This window comes from Alexandromys fortis, unplaced genomic scaffold, assembly GCF_014885135.2.
Source record: "Alexandromys fortis isolate MF-2015 unplaced genomic scaffold, M_Fortis_MF-2015_v1.1 scaffold_109, whole genome shotgun sequence".
Taxonomy (NCBI): Eukaryota; Metazoa; Chordata; class Mammalia; order Rodentia; family Cricetidae; genus Alexandromys; species Alexandromys fortis.
Window position 1 is genome coordinate 546,379 of NW_026068005.1, and position 14,831 is coordinate 561,209.

General features: G+C 42.8%; 1 protein-coding gene across 2 annotated transcripts in view; it reads right to left on the reverse strand.

The window, feature by feature from the left end:
* The window catches only part of Ccnt2 (cyclin T2), a 31,092-nt gene extending 20,451 nt beyond the window's left edge, over positions 1–10,641 (reverse strand). The window contains exons 1-2 of one of the 2 annotated variants that reach the window (XM_050161448.1): positions 9,870–10,641; positions 9,080–9,161 (exon numbers count right to left, since the gene is read on the reverse strand). In XM_050161448.1, coding sequence (XP_050017405.1) covers positions 9,080–9,161; positions 9,870–10,333 — 546 coding nt within the window. In that variant the 5' untranslated portion in view covers positions 10,334–10,641. The remainder of the gene's footprint in view (positions 1–9,079; positions 9,162–9,869) is intronic. The other variant, XM_050161449.1, reaches the window with a different exon arrangement.
* Positions 10,642–14,831: the final 4,190 nt, after the last annotated feature.

Here is a 14,831-nt window from a genome sequence, read left to right on the forward strand (position 1 = left end):
ATGGTCTGTGAATTATCTCTCAACAAAGATACTTTTAAATAAAGCTAATGTTAGTTGGGCATGGCAGTGCATGCCTTTAATACTAGCACTGGAGACAGAAGCAGTTCAAGGCCACCCTGGTTTACACAGTGAGTTATGGGCCAGCCAGAGATACATAATAAGACTCTGTTATTAAAAATAAATAAGGGGCTGGAGAGATGGCTCAGAGGTTAAGAGTACTGACTGTTCTCGAGGTCTACATGGTAATGAGATCTGGTGCCCTCTTCTGGCAGGCATGCATGCAGGCAGAACACTGTCTACATAATAAATAAAGCTTTACAAAATAAATAAATAGCAACCAATGCTAAAGATATCAGATCTCTTCAACAGCTGGAGTAACACAAAATAACTATTAACATCCACCTTGGAGAGGTTCAGGAAAACTCAGCCTCTTTGAGTTCTTGAACATTTAATGACTGCCCATTTTTTTCTCCCTGTCCTCCAATTTGTTTTTTCATGCACAACTCATTTATCAGTTTTCACTATCTTCAGATTTAAGCAGAAAATAATAATCTTTCCCATTTAGTAGAAAACTTCCATTTTAAAATTAGTTTTATTGCACAGATGTTCCTACACTACAGCTAAGCCCCAACAGTTTGGGTTGATACACCAGTATCTACAGGCTAAAACAGACTTATTAAACAGAAAAACTCACCCACAAATAACAAGACACTTGGAAACCACTTAAAAATAAAATTTATTCAGATAAGATGATCTTAGCTCAATAACCTAAGATCAATATAAAACCTGTTAAATCTGATAGTTTATATTTCTGTCCTATTTTAGGCCTCTAAAATGAGGCATTTTACAGTGATACAGTATCTCAATTCAGATGTTACTATTTCAACAAGATAAAATATAGGCCTATTAAAACAAAAGTAGGAATTATTTCATACTGCTTGAGTTCTGTAATAAATCCATTACAAACCAGTTTCCTAGTGCAATCACCACATTTTGTGTGTTACATAGCCACCTTCGGTTAGTGCCTATCTGATCTCCCAGTTTCAATCCAGGAAGATAAAGCAAACAGTCACCAGTGTTAACCAGTTCAAATTACTTGTTCCTAGTCACTTCACTTCAGACTTCTAACCTTTAGGTAATTTTCTTCTCTCCTACTGGGATACTTCCTTAAGGGACACCACTGTTTACACCGTCTATATTTACAAGAAAAATGGCAAATCCCATTTTTGCTTGTCACATTGTTATGATCTCAATCTGTAGAACATTGGTCCTGCTGTTTTGAAAATGAATGCACAAGCAACCAGCTTTACATCTTTATTATTAGCATACTTTGTACAGTAACCTCATAGTTAAAACATTAACAATGAATAAGCAATGTCATAGCCTTAAGAGAAAACCTTGAACTTCAGCAAGCACAGCTGTCATAGGGAGGCTTGCTAAGGTGTCTTGTAACTCAGGGTCCAGCCAGTTGTGGATACCAGTGGAGGTAGCTCATGAATCACACTTCCTACACAATGCCTTTGACAGTGCTTTCAGTGGGAAATTTCAGGGGTACAAAGATGCCCCAAAAGCAGATACCTAAGACATGGAGTTCACATCTGAGTTAGTCTTGTTTTTGTCACTGTAGCAGAGTGACTTCAGACAAGAAATTTAACCTTCATGATTCCTTATTTGCATGAAAAAAGAAAGAGGACACCAACAACAAATAAGTGTTTAGGACACACACACACACACAAATCTAAGGATTAAGAGAAGTCCCTCTTCAGAATAGTATGGGACAAACCTTCTATAAGGCCAGTGTGGTTTGGGTTCCAGGTCAACCAAGGCTACACAGAGAAACCCTGTCTCAATAAAGAAAAAAAAAAATCCCCCTTTCATGAAATAATTAAATAAACCAGAAGATAATGAGAGCAAAATTAAATTGATATTTGATTAACAAATTTACAATAAAATTAAAAGGTAAGTACAAATACCTATCTATCAAGAAATGTGGAGCATGCTCAAATAAGCTTTGTAACACAGTAGTTCATGAAGGCAGTGTCTACTGTTATACTAACTTTAAAGTTAAAATTTTAGAAATACCAAACTGTCCCTAGAGTCCTTAATTTAAAAAACAGAAATCATGTACATATTATGGTCCTTGGGGAATAGCACATGTAATAATTTATTATAAGAAATGACATGAACCTGCAATTAATTTAGTGGAGTTAACAGAGCTTTCATTGACATTCACTCTGCCCCTTTCCACTCAATTTTTTATGTTAATCCGGAACTGTTCAATTTCAGGACTAGTGAAATGGCCCCTGCCCCTCCCCCCCAGAGGAGGTGGCTCAGCTGCAGCCCTTTGTGTTTATAAACTGTTGAAGAGCATTCCCAGCTTCTGCGCACTAGACACCAGTAATAACCCCACACCCACTCACCCCAGCAACAACAAACATCTCCTGGAGGACAAAACTGATACACTATGCCTCCTGATGCCATCTTACAAAATAATACCTCCTGTCTTGGGAGGCCGCTCAGTTAGATTAACACATGTCTAGTATGTTTGAGGCCCTGAGTTGAATTCTTACTGTGGGGGCCAGCCATGATAACTTAAGTCTGGGAAGTCACTCAAAGGAAGTTCTTTACTTCCAACTATTAGCACCCAGGACTCTGGCCTTCAATAACTTTAAATAAAGGCCTGAGTGTCAGTAGTTTACCCTGAAGCAATACCTGGTAGCAGGAAAATACCACAAACTGAGATTACCCGACCCCCACCCAAGAGCAGACCATTCAAAGGAAATGCCTGACATTCCAACTGCTGTAGATAGGAGCACCTGCAGGGGCACTTCACCAGGATACCCCTAGACAAATGTCAGCCAATCAGGGGTCCTGAACCTCAGACCTCACCCCCACCTTTACTACTATAGAAACCCAATTCTAGTTGAGCTCGGGGCTCTCCGGATATTCCAATACATTGGACGTGCAGAGAGACCGAGTTTGTAAACTTGATTAAAATAAAAGCTCATTGCTTTTACATATGGAACTCAGTCTCCTTTGTTGGCTTTTGTGGGGACCCACGGATTTGGGTAAAATATTACAACTGCAAAAGGTAACAACTATACCGCACATCTTCTAGGAATTAAAATCCAAGTCTGTGTATTCCATCTTAACGCTGTGTGCTAGATCTAAGAACTACGGGGAAAAGAGAAACTTCTGTGATGCCACACACACACACACACACAGTTATACATGCAAAAATATTTCAGAAAGGAGGCCCCCAAATGGTTAGAAGCTAATACTATAAGGCACAGGAAGATTTATTATGTCCCTGTTCTACTGTTTCATTTACTACACATCTATAACTTTTAATAACGAAATACTTAAAACCAGCAGCTCTCAACCTGTGGGCAGAGACCCCTTTGGGGGGTTGTCGAATGACCCTTTTTCACAGGGGTCACTTAAGACCATCAGAAAACACAGATATTTACATTTCAATTCATAAAAGTTGCAAAGTTACAGTTATGAGGTAGCAATAAAAATAATTTTAAGGTTGGGGGACACCACAACATGATGAATTGTATTCAACGGTTGCAACATTAGGAAGGTTGAGAACCACTGCTTTAAATGCATCTATGTGGGGAGTGTATTTATATAAAGAAAATGAAGGTGACACATTTACTAGACCTGTGAACCAAGACCAAGTCTGACAGTCTAATTAAGAGAACCTCTTCTGTGAGGGCTCCTCTAGGCACCAGTGATGTAACAGTGAGTAAAGTCCCCAAACAAACACCCCACCCTTACAGCCAACAGGCATGTTCTACAGAGAAATAGAAGAAAGGAGCAGTGCTCCTTGATAAAGAACAGCCTCCTCTAAGGGGTACCCTCATCCATTGCTGGTGGGAATGCAAACTTGTGCAACCACTTTGGAAATCAGTGTGGCAGTTTCTCAGGAAATTCGGGATCAACCTACCCCAGGACCCAGCAATAATACCACTCGGGAATATACCCAAGAGATGCCCTATCACATTACAAAAGCATTTGTTCAACTATGTTCATAGCAGCATTATTTGTAATAGCCAGAACCTGGAAACAACCTAGATGCCCTTCAATGGAAGAATGGATGAAGAAAGTGTGGAATATATACACATTAGAGTACTACTCAGCGGTAAAAAACAATGACTTCTTGAATTTTGCATGCAAATGGATGGAAATAGAAAACACTATCCTGAGTGAGGTAACCCAGACCCAAAAAGATGAACATGGGATGTACTCACTCATAATTGGTTTCTAGCCATAAATAAAGGTCATTGAGTCTATAATTTGTGATCCTTAAAAAGCTAAATAAGGTGAACCCAAAGAAAAACATATAGTTATCCTCCTGGATATGGGAAGTAGACAAGACTGCCTGGCAAAAAATTGGGATCTTGGGGGTGGGCTGGGATGGGGGTAAGGGGAGATGGGGAGAGAAAAGTGAGAAGGGGAGGATGGGGGGAACTTGGGGAAATGAGATGGTTGGGATAAAGGAAGGGTGGATATGGGAGCAGGGAAGCACATATCTTTAATTTAATTAAGGGAGCCATCTTAGGGTTGGCAAGAGACTTGGTGCTAGAGGGGCTCCCAGGTGCCCAGGGCGATGTCCCCAGTTAGTTCCTTGGGCAGCTGAGGATAGGGAACCTGAAATGGCCCTATCCTATAGCCATACTGATGAATATCTTGCATATCACCGTAGAATCTTCATCTGGCGATGGATGGAGATAGAGACAGAGACCCACAATGGAGCACCGGACTGAGCTCACAATGTCCCAATGAGGAGCAGAAGGAGGGAGAACATGAGCAAGGAAGTCAGGACCACGAGGGGTGCACCCACCCACTGAGACAGTGGGGCTGATCTATTGGGAGCTCACCAAGGCCAGCTGGACTGGGATTGAAAAAGCATGGGATAAAACCGGACTCTCTGAACATGGCGGACAATGAGGGCTGATGAGAAGCCAAGGACAATGGCACTGGGTTTTGTTCCTAATACATGAACTGGCTTTGTGGGAGCCTAGCCTGTTTGGATGCTCACCTTCCTAGACCTGGATGGAGGGGGGAGGACCTTGGACTTCCCACAGGGCAGGGAACCCTGACTGCTCTTCGGACTGGAGAGGGAGGGGGAGAGGAGTGGGGGGGAGAGGGAGAGGAGTGCGGGGAGGCGGAAAATTTTTTTTCAATCAAAAAAAAACAATTCATTGGCAGGAAAAAAAAAAGAACAGCCTCCTCCAAATCAACCAGGAGGTAAAGGAATTCAGGAAAAGACTGCCTTTGTGATTCCAGTGACACTCACTAATTTAAAATGAAGCCACTTAGAAGCATAAAAGGAGGCTGAGGTAGAAGGTCTGTGACTTGGGGACCATCCCAGGCAACATAGTCACTCCAAGACCAGCCTGAGTATAGGGTCACCCTGCCCCATTTAGCACAAGCAGATTTAGCATAAGCAGATGCAGACTTGTCTTGTGCAGCTGGAGATCAAGTGAGCATGTATAAATAAAACTAAACTATGAACCTGATGTATTCTCGTAAGTCAATACAATCATTCCAGAAGATTACTAGCCACCTAACTCACCCTTGGGTCCTTCAACAGGACTCAATGCCTTTAAGTCTGCATATTATAGGTGGTTCTAACTGCAGGAGCTCTAGAAAGGTAAAGAAAATAAGTAAAGAAACATACTAAGGGCTGGAGAGATGACTCAGCAGCTAACAGCACTAGTTGCTCTTCCAGAGAAACCAGGTTCAATTCCCAACATCCACAGGGCAGCTCACAATTGTCTATAGCTCCATTTCTAAGTAATCAGACACTCTCACAGGGAATACACATAAAAAATAAAAATAAATCATTAAGAAAAGAAGCATACCAATTGCAAAGGTGCTAGAGAACAAATGGAGATACTTCAAAAAGGCATGATCTTTATAACCCGATGCTAAGGGAACTCTTGGACTTGGCCAGTAACAATCGCATCTTTAATTTGCTCAACTAACCAGGTGTGGTGGCCACTTCAGAAGCCCAGCACTGAGAGGCTGGTGCAAGAGAAACCCTGTATTGAGCCAAACTAATTAAAGAATGAACTGTTCCTAAGAGAAGTTGGTCAGTCTTTAAGATGGATAAAGCAAGGCTGTGACCTCAGGTTATACTTCAGAGAAACATCTGGGTTAGGTGCTGTTACACTTTACTAAACTGATCTTTAAAAAAAAAATATATGAGGCTGGAAGGATGGCTTAGTGGTTATGATCACTTGCTCTTCTCAAGAGGACCCAGGTTCAATCCACAGTATCCACATGGTGGCTCACAACCACTCACAATCCAGTTCCAGAGAATCCAATGCCCTCTTCTGGACTCCACAAATAAAAGGCACGCATGTGGTACAGACACACATATACAGCCAAAACACCCATACATATAAAATAAAAAGTTCTTTAAAATATTCTTTTACATATTTATTCTATTTGTGTGTGTGGAGGGAGTAAGAGATTTCTAGTATGTGGGCCCCATAGATCAAATTCGGGTCGTCAGGCTCATCAGCAAGCGCCTTTCCTGCTGAGCCACCTCACCAGGCCACTACATTTCTCTTGAGCTCGATCCAAGGAGGATTATTCTTTATTTACCAGTCCTAAAGGTAGGCTTATTCTTAAGCTGTATGCAGTCACTTCTTCTTCTCCTCTTTTTTTTTTTTTTTGTTTGCTTTTTCAAAACAGGGTTTTTCTGTAGCTTTGGAGCCTGTCCTGGAACTCACTCTGTAAACCAGGCTGGCCTCAAATTCACAGATATCTGCCTGCCTCTGCCTCCCAATTCTTAAATAATTAATTTAATTATTAACAAATGCTTCTTCACTTTCAGACCTGTCGATTTCAGACACTAAAATGAAGCGCTGAACATCAAAAGATACCTTAGTATCACCGACACATGACAGTTTAAGACCAGCTTGCCCAAGCACCTGAGTTTCTTATCCCACTGGGTTAAGAATGATACTTGGTGTTTTTCCTTAATATGACACTTGATTATAACCTTCTAAGAAAAAGGTTCTCACGAATGTAGGAGAATAGGAATTTAAACAGGGCTGACCTTCAATCTGAGCTCATCACTAAAGGACCAGGTGCGGGGAGGACTACTGAGGCTATGATGCAAGGGCACAATAACAATGAATATTAAAACCACCTTTGATGCTGCAAAAACAGAAGCAAGAAAGAAATCCAACAAAGAGAGACAATGCTGATTCTCCAAACAGATGGCATTTCAATTATCCTGCTAAGGAAGACTCAGAATAAAGTGCTCAAGTATGCCTTAATATGCCTAAGAGAGTAAGAACAGTAATAAAAATATTGAATGGCTTTGTCAGTAAAAATGCTTGTGAAATCAAGAATGCAGATGACCTGGACTTAATTAAAAACACAGATTCTACCTTTGGGAAAGATGTTTGTTTAAAGTACTCCAACCAGGCCATCGAAACAGAGGGAGGGCTCATAAAGCAGAGCCTTGTGGTAAAATCTTGTACTGAAAATAGAAAAGTAAACTCACTCAACAAAAAGAATTTCCACAATTTGACTCGTAGTTTCTACCACCATTATCTAGGACTACTTTTAAAAAGCCAAATTCACTGCTACTTTTAGAGAGATTGAAATAAAAACTTGATTGCCTTAGTCTAAGCATTATTACTAATAGATTCTCCTCAACAACACCATTATTCAACTAAGAATGATACAAAATAACCTCAGGAAAGAGCAAGACGCACGCATATTAAAAGGGCAAGGATGAGACTACGAGAGACCCAAATGTACTAAAAATATGCACCATCTAAAAAAACTATTTGCAAATTTGATAAACTGAGTTAGATTTCAGATAACTTAAAGGAGGAATTATCTAAATCTTGAAATTTCTGCCACTTCAAAGTTAACAATGCAATAAAGTTTAGCAACTGAGACCCTAATGACTATCCCGCAACCAACAGAAGTCCTTATGCGGCTCATTTTCTTACATGTACCTTTCAGAAAAACACTATCAGAACTTCAAAAAACGGAGAAATTAAAGTGTGTGTGGGGGGGGGTTAAACATTTCTAATACCCACGGAAATGGGGACTAAAAAAACCACATCGCATGTTACTTTGAAAAGAGCAAACATCAGTTCATAACTTTGATAGCTTTAAAACTTCAAGAAGTCATGCCTGTAATTCCAGCACTCAGGGGAGCTGAGGCAGGAGAATTCTGAGTTTGAGGCCAGTTTGCATTACACAGTGATATGCTCCCAAAGTAAACAAACATCAATTAATTAAAATAGCCACCTGGTTATAAGCATATATGCACATTATATTCAAGACCAGTACAAGAGCTATCCCACAGGTCTACTGCACTCAAAACTGAAGGACTCCTCTCAACAGTCTGCCCTTTCAAAGTAGCACTTCAAAGCAACGCTTACACAAGCCTCAATTCACGACGTTGGAAACAACGACTCCTATACAATTAAGAAGCAGCCTCCCCAAGGACAAGAAGGGCCCAGACTATTCTGTACGTGATTATTATTCTAATAGAAATCACTCACTCTGCAAAGTTTAACAGAATAACACACTGCTGCATTTTTGAGTAAGAAATGTTTGTTATCAACTCCCCACCCCCACCAGCTTGGTACTGCACAGGCAGAAGCAGGGTCTACTTGTGTTCAAGGCCAGCCAGGTCTACATAATGAATTTCAGGACATTGAGAGCTACCCAGTAAGACCCTAGGAAACCAAAAGCCAAACACCAAAACCAAACCAAACAAGAAAAACAACAACAACAAAAAAACAAAAACAGACAGCAAAACAAGTTATTGTTTGTTGTTAGGGTTTTTTTTTTTTTTTTTTGCTGTCTCAGAAGGTCTGGTAGAGGTTAACACCGAGCCTTACAGTTTAATCAATAAAATTCACACACACACACACACACCCCTTGGCATTTGAGGCAAAACGTCTATTACATAACTCACATTTACAGTAAATTCAAAACACTAAATCCACAGTAAGAGCAATGATCAATTTTTTCTGCATTATCTATTCACTTTAACATTCGGCGATTAAGACAATAAAACAGTACTTACATTTCTGTTGAATTTGGTGAAAGAATGATGCATATAAAACCTGTGCATATAAACAATCGCAGTGTTTATTGTAAGCTGAGATCTGGAATGCAACATTTAGGACATAATCTGTGAAAAATATTTCTAAAACCTAAATCAATTTGGATGGAAAATCCCCTTGTAATTCCTTTCCAGTTACTCAAAATCAAACCTCCAACCTGTAAGTACATAAAAAGTCTGGTGAAGAGAGACCAGGTTTGATGCCAAATTACTACGCAAAGAGCGCCCGGGAATTACTTGCAATGGCTACAGCTTTGTATAGTAGAAATAAAATAGTCGAAAGGCGCGCGCCACACACCCAAAGAACATGAAAGCTCTCCATGCGTTCTCACAGCGCAGGAGAGCCACCCGGGAGCCGGCAAGGAAGCATTGGAAAAAGCTTTATGTGAAACATCTGGGGCCGTCCTACGTCTCAAAGCCTTTTCCGACTTCCAAAGAGGTGGAAGGGGCCGCCCCTTGGCTTCGCTCATCGCGGATGCCCCTCGCCGGGCGGCAGTGCCGATCCCTACTGCATCACGCGCTTCCAGGCACAGGTTACACAACGCGGACTCCGGACCTGCCTTCCCCGACTCATCCCCTCTTCCTCGGGCTCGCCACCGCAGCCCTGGGCCACGTTTTCTGTGCCTCTCTCTTTCCCGAGGCCAGAAGCAGGCAGAGGCGGCGGCGCCATGTTCGCGGGACACTAGGCCCGGTCACCGGCGAGCGCGACCGGGGCGTGAGGGACGCAGGGCCGCAACCAGGAAAAGGATACACATTGAGACGTTGTCCCATGTCTTGGATGAGGTTGGCCGCCTGCTGGCGGTGCGACAGCTCTTCATCCGCTTCCACTCCGCAGCGGCGGCTCGGCGTGTTCTCCAGCTGTTCTCGAGTAAAGAACCAGCGAGAAGAAGCTCCACGGCCCGACGCCATGACACTTCCTCCTCCGCCCGCACCCTTAGCCCGCCCCCTCCCCTCCGGCCTCGGGGACTCCGCGCCAAGGCCTCGAGGCCCCGCCCCAATGCGCTCGCCGTAGACTTTGTCACGCCCTTTCCGGTCCTGCCGCTGCCCGTGCGCATGCGCCCGGTCCTCCCTGCCGGCTCGCACTGGTCTTTTGCTTTCTCTTTCCGGTGTCCCGCCTCTCTCCGGCCCGCGGGACCACAATGCTCCGCGCCTCCTGTCATTGGGAAGGCGCCGAAAGCAGGGGTCACTCGCAAAGAAAAGGTCGACGCGGTGCATGCTGGGCCTGGGAGGGGAGTAAGGCGAAGGGGCGGGGCGAACGGGGAGAGGTCATGCGGCTGCGCAGTAGGGTTTGGGCGTTTACGGTCTATGAGTTTGCGGGTTCATTGAAGCTGGTGAGGCTTCACGCCGCAGCCTCCATTGTCCCTATAAGTTTCTGGGTGTTATTTTCTTGGGTGTGTTGACTCTTGTGTCCACGAGGACGGTTCTGGAGAGGAGTTAGCTAGAAAAGACTGGGGAAAAAAGAACGCTTTTTTTTTCCAACAACGGTCGGCCCCTAGGTGTCTTTTGTTTCTTTAATCGCTGGTAGATGTTGGAGATATACGGCTTTCAAACGTTACTTTAAATAAATCTAAAATAAACCCAAGGAACGGATTTATTTCATTTACTATTCTAAGGGGCTGATCTTGAATTCATGGTGTAGTCAAGGATGACCTTGAACTTCCAATCCCCACCCCCTTCCCCCTCCCCCCCCCTTGCCTCACCCTCAGAAGTGCTGAGATTGCAAACCGAGGGCACTCTTGCAGTTACTAATTGGAAGACGTGACTCTCTGGCCTTCCATCCAGATTGGGTGTTTTAAACCTCTGGTTTCTGCGACTTGGGGTTTGGGGAAGGTTGGGGGAGAACAGAATGTCATAACCCGAGTTGTCCAGGAACTGACTGAGGTTAGAGGATAACTTTGAACTCCAGATCCCCCTACTCTCACCTCTGGACTACAGGGATTATAGGCTGGTGCCTGAAGGAAAACATTCTTTAGAATTATATAATGTATCTATACACCTGTACTCCAATCCAGTGCCTAAAATATTCTTGCATTCCTGGCACATAGAAAAATGTTCTTGTGAAGATGAATATGAGCATCTACAATATTACTGGAAGTTTGGGGGTGCTAAATGTTACCTGGGAAATTGTGGTCTCAGGTTTCTTAGTATGCTAGTAAAAAATTTAAAAGATTCAAAGTAAAGTTTAAGGACAACTTTATTAGGTTTAAAAAGAAAAAAAAATCCAAGGACCATGAAGCTATAATCTTGGCATCTACCTGGAGGATGAAGATGAGGAGAAAAAAAAGCCTTGCTGTTTGTAAGCTATATGGCTGAAAGAGGAGAAAAATGAGTGATGGAGGAGGGTCTTCTCTCTATGTGTTAATTTCATTGGTTAATAAAGAAACTGCCTTGGCCTTTGATAGGACAGCAGCTTAGATGGGCGAAGTAGACAGAACAGAGTGCTGGGAAGAAGGGAAGTGAGGCAGACGCCATGATTCTTCGACCTGAGATGGATGTAGGGTAGAATCTTTCCCGGTAAGCCACCACTTCATGGTGCTACACATATTATTAGAAATGGGTTAATCAGGATGTGAGAATTAGCCAATAAGAGGCTAGAGTGAATGGGCCAAGCAGTATTTAAAAGAATACAATTTGTGTGCTGTTATTTCGGGTAAAGCTAGCCGGGAGCCAGGCCACAGCCCACTGCTCTATCTCTACAAATGAGAAAGAATGAGAAATTCTAGTATGTGTATGTTTGCAAGCATGTATACACTTTGCCAAATATCAGAAGCAAAAGCAAGAAAAGGGAAAAGTAAATGCTTTTTTTTTGAGTAAGAACTTAGAAAAGCTGATAGACTTAGTAAGGCTGCATGGCTGTGGTCCTTAAGGGAAGAGATTCTGGGTAGAAAAAGTACACAATCTCATTAAAGGTCTAATTATCTCTCCCATTCCTTCAGCATACCCTAAGTCAGTGCTTCTCAACCTGTGGGTTACAACCCATTTGAAGGTCTAATGACTCTAAGACCATCTGATAACACAGATATTTACACTAAAACTTATAAGTAGCAAAATTACAGTTATGAAGTGGCAATAAACAACTCAAGGAACTGTATTAAGGGGTCACAGCCTTAGGAAGGTTGAAAACCATTGCCTTAAGATGAGTCCACCTTTCAGAGGGGTAGTTCCTTCGCCAGGCAATTGACCAGCCTAGCTGGAATCTTAGGTCTCTAGGCCAGGAATTCCATTCCATTTCCCTTGCTGTGCCTTTAACATTACTGTAATACCTGCTTGTATTTGTGTTATTGAATAAAGTAATCAGGTCACTTGTGATAATGAAACAGTCATATCCTGTGGTTGGTTGGTTGGTTGGTCTTGACTGTCAGTTCGGGTGGATTAAAAAGTGCCTAGCAGATTAGTACGGCACACATTTAGGTGTGTCTGTGAGGGTATTTTCAGATAGAAATTACCTGGGGAAATCTGTCTATCTTTTGCTTTCATTGGTTAATTAATAAAGAAACTGCTTGGCCTGATAGGTTAGAACATAGGTAGGCGGGGAAGACAGAACAGAATGCTGGGAGAAAGAAGCAGATTCAGGCAGACGCCATAGCTCTCCTCTCCGAGATGGACACAGGTTAAGAGCTTTCCCGGTAAGCCATCCCCTCGTGGTGCTACAGGGGAAAGACCCCTCCTGAGTGCAAGCGGGACTACTACCTCATATAATAAAGAGCAAGAAAGAAACCCCCCTTCTCACAGGCATCCTTTCTGCTTCCTGGTCACCAAAGCATGGACTACTGTGTTTCACCCATTGTACTGAAAAACCCCCAGTGTGGGGAGACTCTCACTCAAGTCTCGGGATAATACGACCCCCCCCATCCTTCCTTGCTGCAATCACACGAGGTTTAATCGATGAGTTGGGAACCAGTGCACTGAGGCCGAGACTCATAACCCATGCAGGGGAAGAGTTCAACCCCGAGTGGAAGGGGTTTTATAGGAAGAAACCACAGCCTAGTAATCCAAAAGGGGCAGGGAGGGTGTCACAGAAAATTCAAAAATACCAGTGATGATCACAAGGGGGAAACTCCCTGCCTCTCAAGATCACTCTCAAGGTCATAATCAGCTAGTTCCTGAAACACATTATTCCAAAAATACCAATGATAATCACAAGGGGGAAACTCCCTGTTTCTCAAGATTATTCTCAAGATTACAATCTAACTTTATCTTCAGCTAGTTTCTGAAACACAGTCGCTGAACCGGCTAATCCTAGATTTCTGATTCTTCCTGCTTAGATTTTTGGTTATTTTCTTCCTGCTGGGGGGGGGGCAGGGCTGGATTTATCCAGGTCTTTCAGTACCCGTGATGCTAGGCTGAAATCTCTGGTACTGAGCTGGAAGAAACCTTTTTGGTTACACTGGTAGAAGAGTAACTAGTAGAGAAAGTTGGTACCAGGAAGAGAAGTTGCTGCTGATACTTTGACTGTGGTTAAGAAGAAGACTGACTTGAAGGAAGATGTAGAGAAGCCAGCTCTAGAACCCTTGGGATTACACATGCAGAACTTCTTCTGGCAGACAGTCAGTGAGAATGTGGGTGAGCCTATAGCTAGGAACAAGGGTGCTATTAAGAACTGGAGGCTAGAAGCCATTTGTGTTATGCTGCCTATACTCTGTCTATGCCCTAAATCTATGGGAGGCTGGGTTTATTGATATTAGACCAGTTAATCTGGAGCAGGAAATTACCAGGCAGTCCATTGTTCCATCTTTGGAATAGATACTCCTGGCTTCTTTGAATTAGTTTTATAGTGAGAACAGGGAGCAAAAGAGCATACTTCGAAAAATAATTTTAAAAAATAATTGCTGTTGTCCACATGATGCTGGTTTTGCAGGCAAACAAAATGAGAGAGTTAGAGTCATAGACGTCAGCCCACACTATGGCCACTGAGGCTAAATCTCTGAGGATTGAAGGGTATTCCAAAGATATATGTGGGATTAACCAGGGGACCCTAGGTGCTGAGCTCAAGAGTACTGCAAACAAAGCACTTCTTATTTTTATTAAAGCAAGCACAACAAGCGGTATTGTTTACTGCTGTCAGATAATGCTCTTATACACTGTAAAGTGTGAGGACCAGCCATGATAATCTAAGTCTGTGCAGGTCACCCAAAGGAAGTTCTTTACTTCTTCCAACCATTATCACCTGGGACTCTGGCCATGATGAATTTCAGTGGAGGCTGGGGTCTCAATTATTTACCCTAAGGCGGTGCAGGGCTGCAGGAGGAACAACAAGCTGGGATCACCGGACCCTCACCCAAGAACAAACCATTCAAAGGAAATTCCTGGCATTCCAACCACTGTAGATAGGATCTCCTGCCAGGGCACTTCACCAGGACACCCCTAGACAAATGTCAGCCAATCAGAGGCCCTAAACCTCAGAAACCCCAAACCTCAGAAACCCCTCACCCCCCATCTCTACTACTATAAAAACCCTATTCTAATTGAGCTTGAGACTCTCTGGATATTCCAATATGTTGGACATGTGGAGAGACCAAGTTTGCAAACCTGATTAAAATAAAGGCTCTTTGCTTTTACACATGGGACTCAGTCTCATTTGTTGTTTTTTGTGGAGACCCTGCAAATTTGGGCATAACATATAGATTTATCACTCGTATTGATTTAATAAAACACTGATTGGCCAGTAGCCAGACAGAAAGTATTGGGACGACCAGTCTAGGAGAATTCTGGG